Source organism: Ranitomeya variabilis, chromosome 5, assembly GCF_051348905.1.
Source record: "Ranitomeya variabilis isolate aRanVar5 chromosome 5, aRanVar5.hap1, whole genome shotgun sequence".
NCBI lineage: Eukaryota > Metazoa > Chordata > Amphibia > Anura > Dendrobatidae > Ranitomeya > Ranitomeya variabilis.
The window spans coordinates 268,955,991-268,970,941 of record NC_135236.1 but is presented as its reverse complement, the minus strand read 5'-3'; the positions used below and the strand labels follow the sequence as shown (position 1 = coordinate 268,970,941).

The 14,951-nt window shown below is 39.0% G+C and overlaps 1 protein-coding gene across 1 annotated transcript in view; it reads right to left on the bottom strand.

The window, feature by feature from the left end:
* The window catches only part of LOC143775754 (17-beta-hydroxysteroid dehydrogenase type 3-like), a 54,006-nt gene that overhangs the window by 18,701 nt on the left and 20,354 nt on the right, over positions 1 to 14,951 (bottom strand). The window contains exons 2-4 of the mRNA XM_077264272.1: positions 11,178 to 11,224; positions 9,434 to 9,509; positions 1,711 to 1,821 (exon numbers count right to left, since the gene is read on the bottom strand). Of these exons, the coding sequence (XP_077120387.1) occupies positions 1,711 to 1,821; positions 9,434 to 9,509; positions 11,178 to 11,224 (234 nt within the window). The remainder of the gene's footprint in view (positions 1 to 1,710; positions 1,822 to 9,433; positions 9,510 to 11,177; positions 11,225 to 14,951) is intronic.

The window sequence follows — 14,951 nt, the reverse complement described above, 5'->3', positions numbered from 1 at the left end:
GTTGGAATGGTGAGTGCTGCCTCTTCTCTAACATTGGACAAAAGTATTGAAGACATGAAGAAAGAGGTTCAAAAAGCCATGGAAAGTCATAACATCAGCTGAAATCTTTCAGTAATTAGAAAGCAATCCTGCCACTCATCTGCCACTTAGTGAAAAATAATATCAGTAGGTTTAACTGATGGCCTATAAAAAGGTGTCTCATTGCCAAGGTTTAACACAAGAGACATCTTATGCTGAGTAAAACCTGTGAGTTGCCTCAAGACCTTTGCTACCCTATTGTTGCAAAACCTACTGATGACATTGGTCACAGAAGAATTTCTAAACTACTAAAGGTTCCAGTGAGCACTGTTGGGGCCATTATCCAGAAGTGGAATGAACATAACATCACCATAAACGGGCCTCAGCAAATTTCAGACAGAGTGAAAAGAATTATCAGAAGAGTTGTCAAAAAGCCAAGGACCACCTCTGGAGAGATACAGAAAGACCTGAAATCAGCAGGTACAATTGTTTAAAAAAAAAATCTATAAGTAACGCACTCAGCCTCCATGACCTGTAAGCAGGCTCACCACGCTAGACTCCTTTGCTAAACAAAAAGCATGTTCAAGCGCTTTTAAAGTTTGCTCAACAACATTTAGACAAGCCTGTGAAATACTGGGAGAAGATAGTTTGGTCAGTTGAGAACAAAACTGAACTCTTTGGATGCCACCACAATCGACCATGTTTGGAGGCCAAAAGGCACTGGATATCACCCCAAAAATACCATACCGACAGCGAAGTTGAAGAAGTGTAAGCATCATGGTGTTTGTCTGTTTTTCAGCATTCAGCAATGGCAAACTTCATATAATTGAAGAAAGGATAAATGGGCAAATGTACCAAGACATTCTTGATAAAAATCTTCTGCTATCTACCAGGATGATGAAGATGAAATGAGGGTGGACATTTCAGCAAGACAATGATCCCAAACACATAGCCAAGGAAACTCTTAACTGGATTCAGAGAAAGAAAATGAAGCTGCTAGAATGACCCAGCCAATCACCTGACCTGAATCCAATAAAAAATTTATAGAAGGAACTAAAGCTCAGAGTTCATAGAAGGAGCCCACAGAACCTTCAGGATTCGAAGAGTGTTTGTGTGGAAGAATGGGCGCAAATCACACCTGACGCAGTGCATGCGACTAAAAATTTGGTGACGTGTTCATTACTTATTTCACCCGCTTTAAATGTACATATTTTCTCCCTGTAGCTGTTTTTCAGTAAACCTTCTAGAAATGATGTAAATGCCATTTACCAGCAGATAACAGCAGCATCTGCAGATAAATAGTTTTTGAGGTAAAAGGTTCATAAAGAACTTAATTTTCAGTTATTCAAATTTTTCTTAGTGTCAACAAATCAATGTATAATATGTGAAAATGCGGTTCAGGTCTTTCTTTTTTTCTACAGCAGTGGTGAAAGAGGCTTTTCATGAACTTAGCTTTCACTGATACTGAGTTTAAAGATATTTTTTTTCCCTCCGGCCACTTCTAGTACTACAACCCCTCTGTGCACCCACATAAAGTACTATCAGATCCAGCATTTACTTCTATACAGCCACATGACATTGCCTATTCAATCACCCTGTAACATTCCAGAGAGGAATATCTTGGTATCTGCAGTCACATGGTCTTCCATATTCCAGAATTCACAGGATGATAAATGGAAAGATGTTATTTACCCAGAACTCCAATATCCAAGCTTTTCAGTTCCTCTTGAATCGTATGGTAGATATTTGATCCTTTTGTAAAGTCTGCCTGTATATATTTAATTTTGCGTCCGGACTCTTTCTCTGCAAATATATATTGTATTAAATATTGTAACATTGTATACACAGATATTTGCACTTATACATCCTGTAATGCAAAAGGCAAACCAAATACAAAAATCTGAAATTTCAAGAATAAAATAACTTTTCCAACAGCCCAGCTATTGACTTTAGTATAGGGCATTTTGAAATACTAAGCAAACTCCTGAATTTAACATTACTGATAACGCCAATATAACTTGCAACAAGTGTGAACCCTTTGGACTTAATAATAAATTCCTGCTGCTGTGTTATCTCGCTCCACTTTTAAGCCATTAGCATGTTGTAAATGATTTACATTTAGACTTATACTCTGTGTGCAGAATTATTAGCTTAGAATATTTTGACCATATCATCATTATAATGCAGATTTTCCAACTCAAGCTGTGTAAACTTGAATGCTTATTGGATAAACCAAGCCATATGAACACGTCTTCAGAATTTGCACGCAAAATTATTTTACTGCAGACAATTATATGTACAATTAGAATCATCAAAATTCATCATCATATTTCATCCATTATATTCACATTTATCAGGCTGTCCATTAGAAATGTCCATAATAAATAATACTTTATCAGCAAAGAGTCTTCATAGAGGTCTTAGGCCGGTTTCACACTAGCGTTTGTGTATGCAGCATAGAGCCGAGTACTTCTTACCTTCAGATCCGCATATATCCGCATCCGTCTTGCGTACCTATCTTTAATATAGTGTACGCAGGGACATGCATGGTCATGCGTTGTATGTCAAAACGCCGCACGGGAACGCATCCGCATACAACGGATGACCACACATGTCCCTGCGTGCACAATGTTAAAGATAGGTACGCAGGACGGATGCGGATGTGTGCGGATCTGAAGGTGAGAAGCCCTATGCTGCGTACACAAACGCTAGTGTGAAGCCGGCCTTATGCACACATGGCAAACAAGCTGCTAAGTTTCAGGGGAACTCCCCCCTTTCTCAAGCATGCTTTTATAATGGACAGCCTGCCTCATACAGATAAATATAATGGGATGAAATATGATGATGAATTATGATTCTTCTAATTGTACATATACAGTCTTGCCCCGAATTGTTCCAGAAAATGAAGTATTTCTCCCAGAAAATGATTGCAATTACACTTGTTTTGCTATACATGTTTATTTCGTTTGTGTGTATTGAAACAACGCAAAAAAAACAGATACAAAAGGGTAAATCACTTCCGCTAACCATTGTTAAAGAAATGGTTAAACTTATATACAGAAATATGTCTAAATTGAGCGAAAAGGAATCTGATGTTATCATCTGAGTCTCCCGTACATTCCACATAGCAGTGGTCAGTAATTCTAGGAAACTGTCAAGACATTAGTTGTTTTTCTCCTTCCCATGATCTATGTATCTGTTTTGTCCCTTTTGACCAGATTGTTCTGCCAAATCGTTGCTAACCACACACATGTGCAAACCACACTCGCATTCTTCTATGCAATCCATCTAGTATCCCAGGATATATGTGACAACCCATTGTATAATCCATGTATAATCCATATTTTTGCCAATTATTATGTGACTTATACTCCTTGTGACCTTGGGCTATAAAAGACGGGCCCAGGGAAAATAAGCTCTCAGAGTATTTTGGAAAGACAACCTGTAGTCTGTCTCTCTGATTTATTTCTCCTAATTCAAGGCGCCTATGTGCAGCGATAACTGAGGTTGGTTCAAGAGAGAGAGAAAATCTCGACTTTGACACCATCAACAAGCTTCTTACACTCAACCTCAATTTTTGACCACTCTGCTTTTGCAAACTGCTCCAGGTCTCTCATATTTGATGGACACTACATTAAGACCCAAAATCATAAACAGTAGACTCATGTGCTTTATCAAAAAGCTCTATCTTGGTTTCATCTTTCCACAAGATGCTTTCCTAGAAGGATTTTGGCTTACTCAGATATATTTTGGCAAACTGCAGTCTAGCCTTTTCATGTCTCTGTGTCAGCAGTGAGGTCCTCATGGGTCACCTGCCATAGGTTTAATTTCATACAAATGTTGATGGACAGTTTGACACTGATGCACCCTGAACCTTCAGGACATCTTGAATTTGTTTGAAACTTGATTTGGGCTGCTTATCCACCATCCGGACTATCCTGCGTTGCAACCTTTTATCAATATTTCTCTGCCATCAACATCCAGGGAGATTAGCTTCAGTGCCATGGGTTGTAAACTTCTTGATTATGTTGGGCACCATGGATAAAGGAACATCAAGATCTCTGGAGATGGACTAGTAAACTTCAGATTGTTGATACTTTTTCTCAAGTCCTCAGACAGTTCTCTTCTCTTTCTGTTCTTCGTGCTTAGTTTGTCACACAGACACAAAATGCAAAGATTGACTCAACTTCTGCCCTTTTTATCTGGTTTCAACTGTGATTTTCATATTGCACACACCTGTTACTTACCACAAGTGAGTTTGAACAAGCAAAACATGCTTAAAACAAAATTGTTTTCACGCAATTTTGGAAAGTTGACAACAATGTTGTCCAGCCCATTTTTGTGGCTTTCTGTGAAATGATGTCCAATTTGCCCTTTTGTTTTTTTTGTGTTGTTCCAATACACACAAAATAAATAAAATGTGTATAACAATCGTGTAATTGAAATTATTTTCTGAGAGAAATACTTTCACATGCAAATTCTGAAGACGTGTGCATACTTTATTTGGTTATTCTACTATGGTTGTTGGAAGAGCCTATTTATGCACATTTTTCATTCTCTGCTACATGCTTTTCCCACTAACATTTATGGACTTGCTTATTGGATCAAGCATGTAAGGTGATGTCTATTGTTTAATGTCGGAGGGTACGGCCTAAGGATACAACACCCTTTATCATGAGGTGCAGAATTATTGCGCAGTTCATTTTCTTCAGGTAAAATGGGCCAAAAAGATTTAACTGACTCTGAAAAGTCAAAATTTGTTACAAGTCTTATAGAGGAATGTGACATTCTTGTAATTGCTAAAATATTGTGTGTGATCACAGAACCATCAAAAGTTTTGTTACAAATAGCTCAACAGGGTCCCAAAAACATATTGAGAAAAACGTATATTAACTGCCAAAGATATAAGGACAATCAAATGTGAAGCGACCAGGAGCCCATTATCCTCCAGTGCTATCATATTGCAGAACTGCAACTTCCCTGGAGAGCCCAGAAGTACAAGGTGTTCAGTGCTCAGAGACCAAGGTAAGGAAGAACGAAACCTAGCTACCACTGAACAACTTATGTACTATACAATTGTCTAAGGGTCACTTCCGTCTTTCTGTCAGTCTTTCTGTCTGTCTGTCTTTCTGTCTGTCTGTCACGGAAATCCCGCCAGCTGGCCGCGACCAATCAGCGACGGGCACAGTCCGGCCGCGAAATGCCGCTCCCTACTCCCCTGCAGTCAGTGCCCCCTCTATACTCCCCCCCAGTCAGTGCCCACATAGCGTTAAAAGGACTGCTTTACACCGTGGCATAAGACGGTGTAAGGCAGTCCGTTAACGCTGCCATTAACCCTCTATGTGACCAAATTTTTACTATTGATGCTGCCTATGCATAATGTTAAAAATATTAAAAAAAATCAAAAAAATCATTATATACTCACCCTCCGATGGCCCCCGGATCCAGCCCAGGCCTTTCCTCGTGCGCCGCTCCGGTCGCAATAATGATTTGCGGCAACGACCGGAGATGACGTAGCGGTCTCGCGAGACCGCTAAATCATCACGTGTTATTGCTGCTTGGGACCGGAGCGTCGCGCGAGGAGCGGGAAAGGCCTGGGATGGATCCGGGGGCTGTCGGAGGGTGAGTATATAACTATTTTTTATTTTAATTCTTTTTTTAAACAGGGATATGGTGCCCACATTGCTATATACTGCGTGAGCTGTGTTATATACTACGTGGGCAGTGTTATATACTGCGTGAGCTGTGCTATATACTGCATGGGCAGTGTTATATACTGCGTTGGCTGTGTTATATAGTACGTCGGCTGTGCAATATAATACGTGGCTGTGCTATATACTACGTGGGCTGTGCAATATACTGCGTGGCCTGTGCTATATACTGCATGGGCTGTGTTATATACTGCATCGGCTCAGCAATATACTGCGTGGGCTGTGCAATATACTACATGGCTGTGCAATATACTACATGGCTGTGCAATATACTACGTGGCTGTGCAATATACTACGTGGCTGTGCAATATACTACGTGGCTGTGCAATATACTACATGGCTGTGCAATATACTATGTGGCTGTGCAATATACTACGTGGGCTGTGCAATATACTACGTGGCTGTGCAATATACTATGTGGCTGTGCAATATACTACATGGGCTGTGTTATATACTACATGGCAGTGTTATACACTACGTGGGCTGTTTAATATACTACGTGGGCTGTGCTACATACTACATGGCTGTGTAATATACTATGTGGGCTGTGTTATATACTACGTGGCTGTGTTATACACTATGTGGGCTGTGATATATACTGCGTGGGCTGTTACATACTACTTTGCTGTGCTATATACTGCGTGGGCTGTGTAATATACTGCGTGGGCTGTGTAATATACTATGTGGCTGTGCAATATACTATGTGGCTGTGCTATATACTACGTGGCTGTGCTATATACTATGTGGGCTGTGCAATATACTACGTGGCTGGGCAATATACTACGTGGCTCGGCAATATACTACGTGGGATGTGCAATATACTACGTGGTGGTGCAATATACTACATGGGCTGTGTTATATACTACATGGCAGTGTTATACACTACGTGGGCTGTGTTATACACTATGTGGGCTGTGCTATATACTGCGTGGGCTGTTATATACTACGATACTACGTGAGCTGTGTTATATACTATGTGGCTGTGTTATATGCTATGTGGGCTGCTATATACTATGTGGCTGTGCTATATACTACGTGGCTGTGCTATATACTACATGGCCGGCTGTGAACAATCAGCGACAGGTGCACTCCAGCCGTGAATTGGCACGGGATTTGAACCATGCTTCACTAATTGGTCGCGCCCGGCCAGCCGAATTCTGTGTACTCATTGTATTATTCTAAAATCTTCATAAATAAACTACATACATATTCTAGAATACCCGATGCGTTAGAATCGGGCCACCATCTAGTAACTTATATTCTCCTGGGAGCAGGTGGCTTTCAGTCATGGGGGCCTGCACTACGCAGTTACATTAATAGCTCAACCTACTGTGAGCAGCGGCTGTGATCAATCCCTGGAATTTTTATTGATAGCTCACACTGCAGCACATCTGTGCAGAGCAACATGTCGTCAAACTGACATCTCAGTCACTGCTCACAGCATAGTGAATGATGCCTGTAAACATTCCGTACACACCCTTAGGACTGAAAGCCAGAGGCTCCCAGGAGGATATAAGTTAATTTTCTCCCAATAGCCGCTCTTTAAGTAAGATGGCCAGGCAGCATTTTCACGCTACTAACCTGCAGTTTAACCCTATATTTACAGGTAAATAGCATTTCTGCAAAAGACAGGTTATCTGTATTATAACAGTATTTTGTTTTAAATGCAAAAAAATGAATCCTATGCTGTCTGGTCACTAACTAAACACAATACCCACTTACTAGTTCACCTATTTGGGTGAAAAGCCTACTGTTTCTCACCATAAAACATCAGATATTAGTCCAATTCACACTTAGCTCTCGCAGAGGATGGCTACCCCTCTTCCCAAGACTGAAAGCCCTGTGTGAATAAATTACACCTTCTTAAAGGAGCCTTCTTACCTGGCCCCTATTGAGGCTCAGTAGGCAGCACAAATCCTTGACCACCCTAATGGATATAGTGAACCTTCTGTTCTATTCCCACTCTATCAACTTCAAAAATTACTTTATTTATCTTTTTTTGTGTAGCTGTGCCTACTGTATATGTAGTGTATGTCATATTTAAAATCTACACTACCATTCAAAAGTTTAGGGTCACCCAGACAATTTTGTGTTTTCCATGAAAACTCATACTTTTATTAATCAAATGAGTTGCCAAATGAATTGAAAATCTAGTCCAGACATTGACAAGGTTCAAAAAAGATCTTTATTTGAAATAATAATTTTCTCCTTCAAACTTTGTTTTCGTCAAAGAATGCTGCCTTTGCAGCAATTACAGCATTGCAGACCTTTGGCATTCAAGCAGTTAATTTGCTGAGGTAATCTGGAGAAATTTCACCCCATGCTTTCAGAAGCCCCTCCCACAAGTTGGTTTGGCTTGATGGGAACTTTTTGCGTACCATATGGTCAAGCTGCTCCCACAACAGCTCAATGGGGTTGAGATCTGGTGACTGCACTGGCCACTCCATTACAGATAGAATACCAGCTGCCTGCTTCTTCCCTAAATATTTCTTGCATAATTTGAAGGTGTGCTTTGGGTCATTGTCCTGTGGTAGGATTAAATTGGCTCTAATTAGGCGCTGTCCATAGGGTATGGCATGGTGTTGCAAAATGGAGTGATAGCCTTCCTTATTCAAAATCCATTTTACCTTGTACAAATCTCCCACTTTACCAGCACCAAAGCAACCCCAGACCATCACAGTACCTCCACCATGCTTGACAGATGGCATCAGGCACTCTTCCAGCATCTTTTCAGTTGTTCTGCATCTCACAAATGTTCTTCTGTGTGATCCAAACATCTCAAACTTGGATTCATCTGTCCATAACACTTTTTTCCAATCTTCCTCTGCCCAATGTCTGTGTTCTTTTTCCCTTATTAATCTTTTGCTTTTTTTAGCCAGTCTCAGATATGGCTTTTTCTTCACCACTCTGCCCTAAAGGCCAGCATCCCCAAGTCGCCTCTTCACTGTAGACGCTGACACTGGCGTTTTGCGTGCACTATTTAATGAAGCTGCCAGTTGAGGATCTATGAGGCGTCGATTTCTCAAACTACAGACTCTAATGGGCTTGTCTTGTTGATCAGTTGTGCAGCAGGGCCTCCCACTTCTCTTTCTACTCTGGTTAGAGCCTGTTTGTGCACTACTCTGAAGGGAGTAATAAACACTGTTGTAGGAAATCTTCAGTTTCTTGGCAATTTCTCGCATGGAATAGCCTTCATTTCTAAGAACAAGAATAAACTGTCGAGTTTCACATGAAAGGTCTTTTCTTCTGGCCATTTTAAGAGTTTAATGGAACCAACAAATGTAATGCTCGATTCTCATCTAGCTCAAAGGAAGGTCAGGTTTATACAGTAGGTTCTCTAATCAGCCAAACTGTTTTCAGCTGTGCTAACATACTTGCATAAGGGTTTTCAAGGGTATTCTAACTATCCATTAGCCTTCTTACACAGTTAGCAAGCACAAAGTACCATAAGAACACTGGAGTGATGGATTTTGGAAATGGGCCTCTATACACCTATGAAGATATTGCACTATAAACCAGACGTTTGCAGCTAGAATAGTCATTTACCACATTAACAATGTATAGAGTGTATTTCTGAAAATTTAATGTTAGCTTCATTGGAAAAAAAACTGCTTTTCTTTCAAAAATAAGGAAATTTCTAAGTGACCCTAAAATTTTGAACGGTAGTGTATTTAAGTTTTATCAGTAATGTCAACATTTTTTACCTATCTCAGATGCCACTCTCTTCAGCTTCTCCAGGGTTCTACTTATCAGGACCACATCCAGGCCTCGCTTTGCAAGCTAAGAATAAAGTCAATCATTGGTAAAAAAAAAATAGATAAATATTTTTGAAAATGCTATGAATTTAATTAATTTTTATCATACACATGGTAAAATCTTATTGCGTTGATCTAAAATAGTTCCATAGAATACGACCGGTGTGGGAGCTGACAGTCATAGACAAAAAATACTAACAGGCAGACATCTGGCCTGTTTCTCTGGATTTTGCCAACTACTGTAAATAGACTCCATTTGTTGATTCATAGAAAATAAAATGGTAAGAGCAAATCATGCTCCAAGTGTACCACTATGATCATTCCATTGTTAATTACGGCATTCCCAAAAACTGGTGAATGTTGTCTGATGTATCCAATAAAACTGTAGACCACTAAAAATCAGACCACCACCACTGTGTTGCGAGAAAGTGAATAAAGACTCTATAAGTGTACTATAAGAGTATTTCTGCACTTGTAACAAACTTCAATGGTGGTATCTGACACACTGATTCCACACTGATCTTTCACTATGTTACTATTTTACATGACCGTCAAATCTCATAAATTCTTGTTTTTCTTTCGGTTTTCCAGGGTTTTTCTTCTTCTATTTCCCTTTATGTCGAACAAGCATGATTCCCATAACTGTTCCTTTATATTTTGCTCCACAATAATGTCTAACTCAATGTTGCAACATGCTATTAGGTTATTGCTAACAGAACGGCTATGTGTTGAATCATTTTTGCTTGCCCAACCCTGTATGTAAGTCTTTTCTGCTATCAAATGGGTTTTCCAGGCAATAAATTAAAGAATCTACACAATCAACTATTTAAGGATCAGTTGTTTTTATTTTTTGGGAAACCCATTTAACCATACAAAATGTTATAAAACAGCACAGATTACGGTGTGTGAACTTCATTTTTGTATCATTGATGTTTGTTGATTGTCTCTTTGCCCAAATTGAAATGTAGAAAATAGAATGTATCCTTGTTTTTTGGTCTGTTGTTACCAGGGTTGACAACTGTTCATAAATTCCTGCGCAGTCCTAAAATAAGGGATTCTTCTAGTATGAAAAAATAAATTGATGCCTTCTTTTTTTTTTTATTTTGTAAGCTGAAGTATGGGTTGACGGTGGTTGATTTGCAGTAGTTATCATTTAAATCCTGAGTTTCTTTATGTGGATTTTCCCTATAGATTTGTATTAGATGTGGAAAATTTGCAAGTAAAAAAATGCACATGCATTTTACCACATTTACTTGGTGGAATTGCACCAAAAATGCATGTCAAAGCCAAATACCGGGAAGTATCAAAAATCAAAACAGCTTTATTTAAAACATGACACACCAACAAAAGATAAAAAAACGCAGTGTCAAAAATGTGAAAAAAAATTCATAGTAAAAAAAGCACCTAAAAAATGCAATGAAAAAACGCAAGCAACCTAATTTGCATAATAGGTGCAGAAATGGTGTAGAAATTCTGCAGCTTCAAAGACTCACCAAAAGCTCATCGTGGGAATGTAGCCTAAATCGAAAGCGCAAAAATAGAAAATCATCTGGTTGAGAAGATGTTAAAGCCGGCAATAAACTAAGAAGAGTTCTGGATGGCAACCATTTGTTTCGTCACATTACCTTACCTCCATCAACAATAATTCTGGCAAATAGCGAACAGTTTAGTGCCACCCTAGGCAATCACTTACCTGCAGAGCATAGGCTTTTCCTATCCCATCAGTAGCCCCAGTGACCACTGCAAAACCAAAGGCAAAAATGAAACACTGAACATACCCTTATAAAGTCTGATATACTGCTGGTTTCTGAAGACTTTAGTCCATTATATAAAAGTGCACATTATTCTCTATTTTTTTAAGATTCCTTTTTTCTTCTTTTCTTTCAAATATTTGTAAAATAACAAAAGGTTAAAAAATATTCATATGCAGTTGGACTATGCCTCCCCTATTAATACATCTTGCAACAGTCTGATGGTGATAGGTTCCTGTGCAGAGACAAATGACACCTGATGTCTATGTTATTGGCATCATTTAGATTAGCTTTATGCCTGCACACAAGATATGACTTATAAAATAGATTTCACTCTGATATAGATATTCAAATAAAAAAAGGAAAGTCCAAGAACCATAAACCTGCAGTATAAAATATGTGTGTGAAGGTTCATTACCAGTTCAATTCATTTACTCATGTTCTTTTCATACAGCTCATTGACATACACAGATGAAAATGTGGTATAAAATAATCCGTCAAAACAAGCCAAGGAGAATATATTAGTTCTACAAGTCTCTAGCAATGTTATTTTCAAGGCATCCTAGCTGTACATACGTTGTTTCTTGCTTTTCAGCTTCGTTTTGGTGTCCTATTTTGGTGTAAATCGGAGTTTAATTTGGGCTTATTCATGTTATCCTCCGAACATAGGTCATCATTAGCTGATCAGTGGGACCTCCAGTACTCCAACAATATCAAATGTATGATAGATAGGTCACCAATGTCAGATCAGTTGGGAACTGGCAGCTTTCTGTAGCACTTGTGGCAGCCAGATGTAAGTAGTGTAAAAATACACCATTTTTAGATAGCTCCTTTCCTATTAAAGTGAATAAAACTTGATATCTGCAATGCCCGTGTTCTGTTCTAGCTCAGTATACTAACTGGGGATAGTTGCAAACAGCTGATTGGTGGGGGTGTTGGGTATTCGACTACCACTGAGGTGATATGGATGAGTCATTGACCTATCCTAAGGATACTTCATCAATATCTATGTAGTGATCATTTAATTTTTTAAAGCTCTACAGTGCTACTCCTGGTTGAAAGCATCATTGTGCAGAGTAGAGGCCAATTGAGCTATAGAGTCTTCATTATAAAAACCCAGTTGAGCTCCAAGTATTTGGGTACACAACATTTAGTGATTTTTTATTAGGGGTCCCCCCTCATTTTGATAAGCAGTAAAAGCTACACAGACAGCTATGAGTTGATATTAATAGCCTGAGAAGCTTCATGGTTATTGGCCTTTTCCCAGAATTATAACACAAGCCTCTAGCTGTCTGCTTTCCCTCAGTTAGGTATTAAAAATAGGGGGAACCCCAAATGTTGTTTTTATTTATTTATTAACAAGTACAGTAAAATGCACAGTCAAGGTAACCTTATTTCATAGCCTCTATGTGTTCCAGCAGCTGAAAACTCCAGTAACCTTAAAGTCTCCCTTAAAGGCTCCCTTAACCCATTATCTACCAATGTCCTTTTTTTTGGGACGCCTAATCTTTAGCTTCTAGCAACTAAGATTTTATAATTTTTAGAATTAGGTCCAATTTTTTGTGTTGTGTTTATAAAATGAATGTTTTCAAAATAGGAAATCATGTCATTGCCATTTTTAATTGAATATTGGGACGCCCTTTTCTGAAAAATCCGTACTTGTAAAAATTTTAATTTGGCAAGCAATGGGTTAAGGTTTTTGGGCCTTACAGCTGCTAGGAGACATGATGACTGTGAACTCTGGTAACTCTTTAAGATTACCTGTGTTCACAATCACTGGGTCTCGTGGTAGCTCAAGTGCCGAACTAATGAGTGCTGGAGTGCCGAATGCCGAGTTAACAATTTGCTTTAATTGTTTGGTTAGTAATGGCATCTGATAGACGCCTTTCCATTGCTAACCTATGGGCTTGATGTCAGCTGACATTACATCAACCACATAAACTAGTACCCTGATTGCCACCGCACCATTTCTGGGGTGGCTGTGGGCAGCTATTTTTAGACTGTGAGGGGGTCAATATTTATGGCTCTTCCCAGCCTATTAATATCAGCCTGCAGCTTTCTACTTTGCCTTAGCTGGTTATTAAAAATAGAGGTGACCCCATATCATTTTGTAGGGTCACCCTATTTTTAATAACCAGCTAAGGCAAATCAGACAGCTTTAGACTGATATTAATTAGCTGTGAAGCTGCATGGATATTGGCCCTTCCCAGTCTATAAATACCAGCTCAAAGCTGTTTGTTTTCCCTCTGCTGGTTTTAAAAATGAAGGGGACCGCATGTCGTTTTTTTTAAACTTATTTTTCTTTTTTACTGTCAGGCCTGGTCACGTGTTGCATCGGCATGGCTGTAATGGAGCGGGAAGTGCTCACAGCCATAAAGTTTGTTGATTGGCTACGCTGCAGCCTAGCTTTATTAGCCTTCTGAACCCAAACAGGGAACTGGACATACAGCAAGTCTGGTACCAACCCCGAACTTTGTAATCCCTAGTCACCTGCGCTCTAGACTGATGTAAACCTGGAAAAGCAGTTAAGTGTAGCAACATAATGATAATAAGAATTTTATTTCTATAGCGCCAACATATTCCGCAGCACTTTACATTTTAGAGGGGATTTGTACAGACAATGAAAGACATTTCAGAATAAAAATAATCACATAAATCAACAGATACCAAGAGGAGTGAGGTCCCTGCTCGCAAGCTTACAATCTATGAGGAAATAGCTGGGACACGAAAGGTAGATGGTAACAATTGCTTGTATTGTATGATCCAGCCATCAATGTAATAGGGTACTCATGTAATGTTGCATGAACCAGTAATGAACCAGTATGTGTAAAAGTATAGACACAGAGAGCTATTAAATGCATAAAGAGTTTAATAAAAGATGACACAAGGGTCCTGGCTTTGAAGTAAATTTGTAATGGGCAACATCATCCATACCACCTAACATCATACCTCACCAAAGAGAAGCACTTTCAGACATCACATTAGGGGTAAGTTGATTAAATGTTTAACCAAATATAACAGGACAATTTTCAAGTTGATAATTTTGAATGGCCCTACAGCCGTTGAGCGCTGATCACTGATGCGCATCAGTGATCGACCACCAGTTGTCGCTTTTTTTAGGTGTGAAAAAATAATTTAAAAAAAATTAGATTAGTTGATAAGACTAGATTAGTGACAATAAAAATATACCTTAGTAATCAACGTCTACAACAGTATATTTTGCTGAATTTAGTTAGTTTAGTAAGTTTGTTTTTTATTTGACCACATTTTTATATTCTTATGTTTTTCTAGATTCTTTTTCTTCTTTATTTTCTTTTCTAAATAAAAAAAGCTTACACCAAGCACTCGCGCGCACACCTGCATAAAATTTGGTACACTCACAAACACCACATATGTGAAAAAATGTCCTGCTTGTCCCAACCACTGTATTCTGCGGAGGGGGCATATGCCTTCCTTGCCTCCGATACTGATAGTGAGAGAGGATCACACAGCTCCCTCCGTTACTGACCCCCAGAAGACTGTGCCACTGATTTCTGATTTTGCGCTGCAATCAGGAATCAAATTTAACACCACCGACCTCACAGAAATAGACTTTTTCAAAAGTCTTTTTCTCTCAGAATTTTGTAAATCTCATGGTGGCTCAAACAAATTTAAATGCCCAGCAATTTTTGGCACAAAACCGTCCTTCATCATTGTCTAATTGGCCCCCTGTAGAC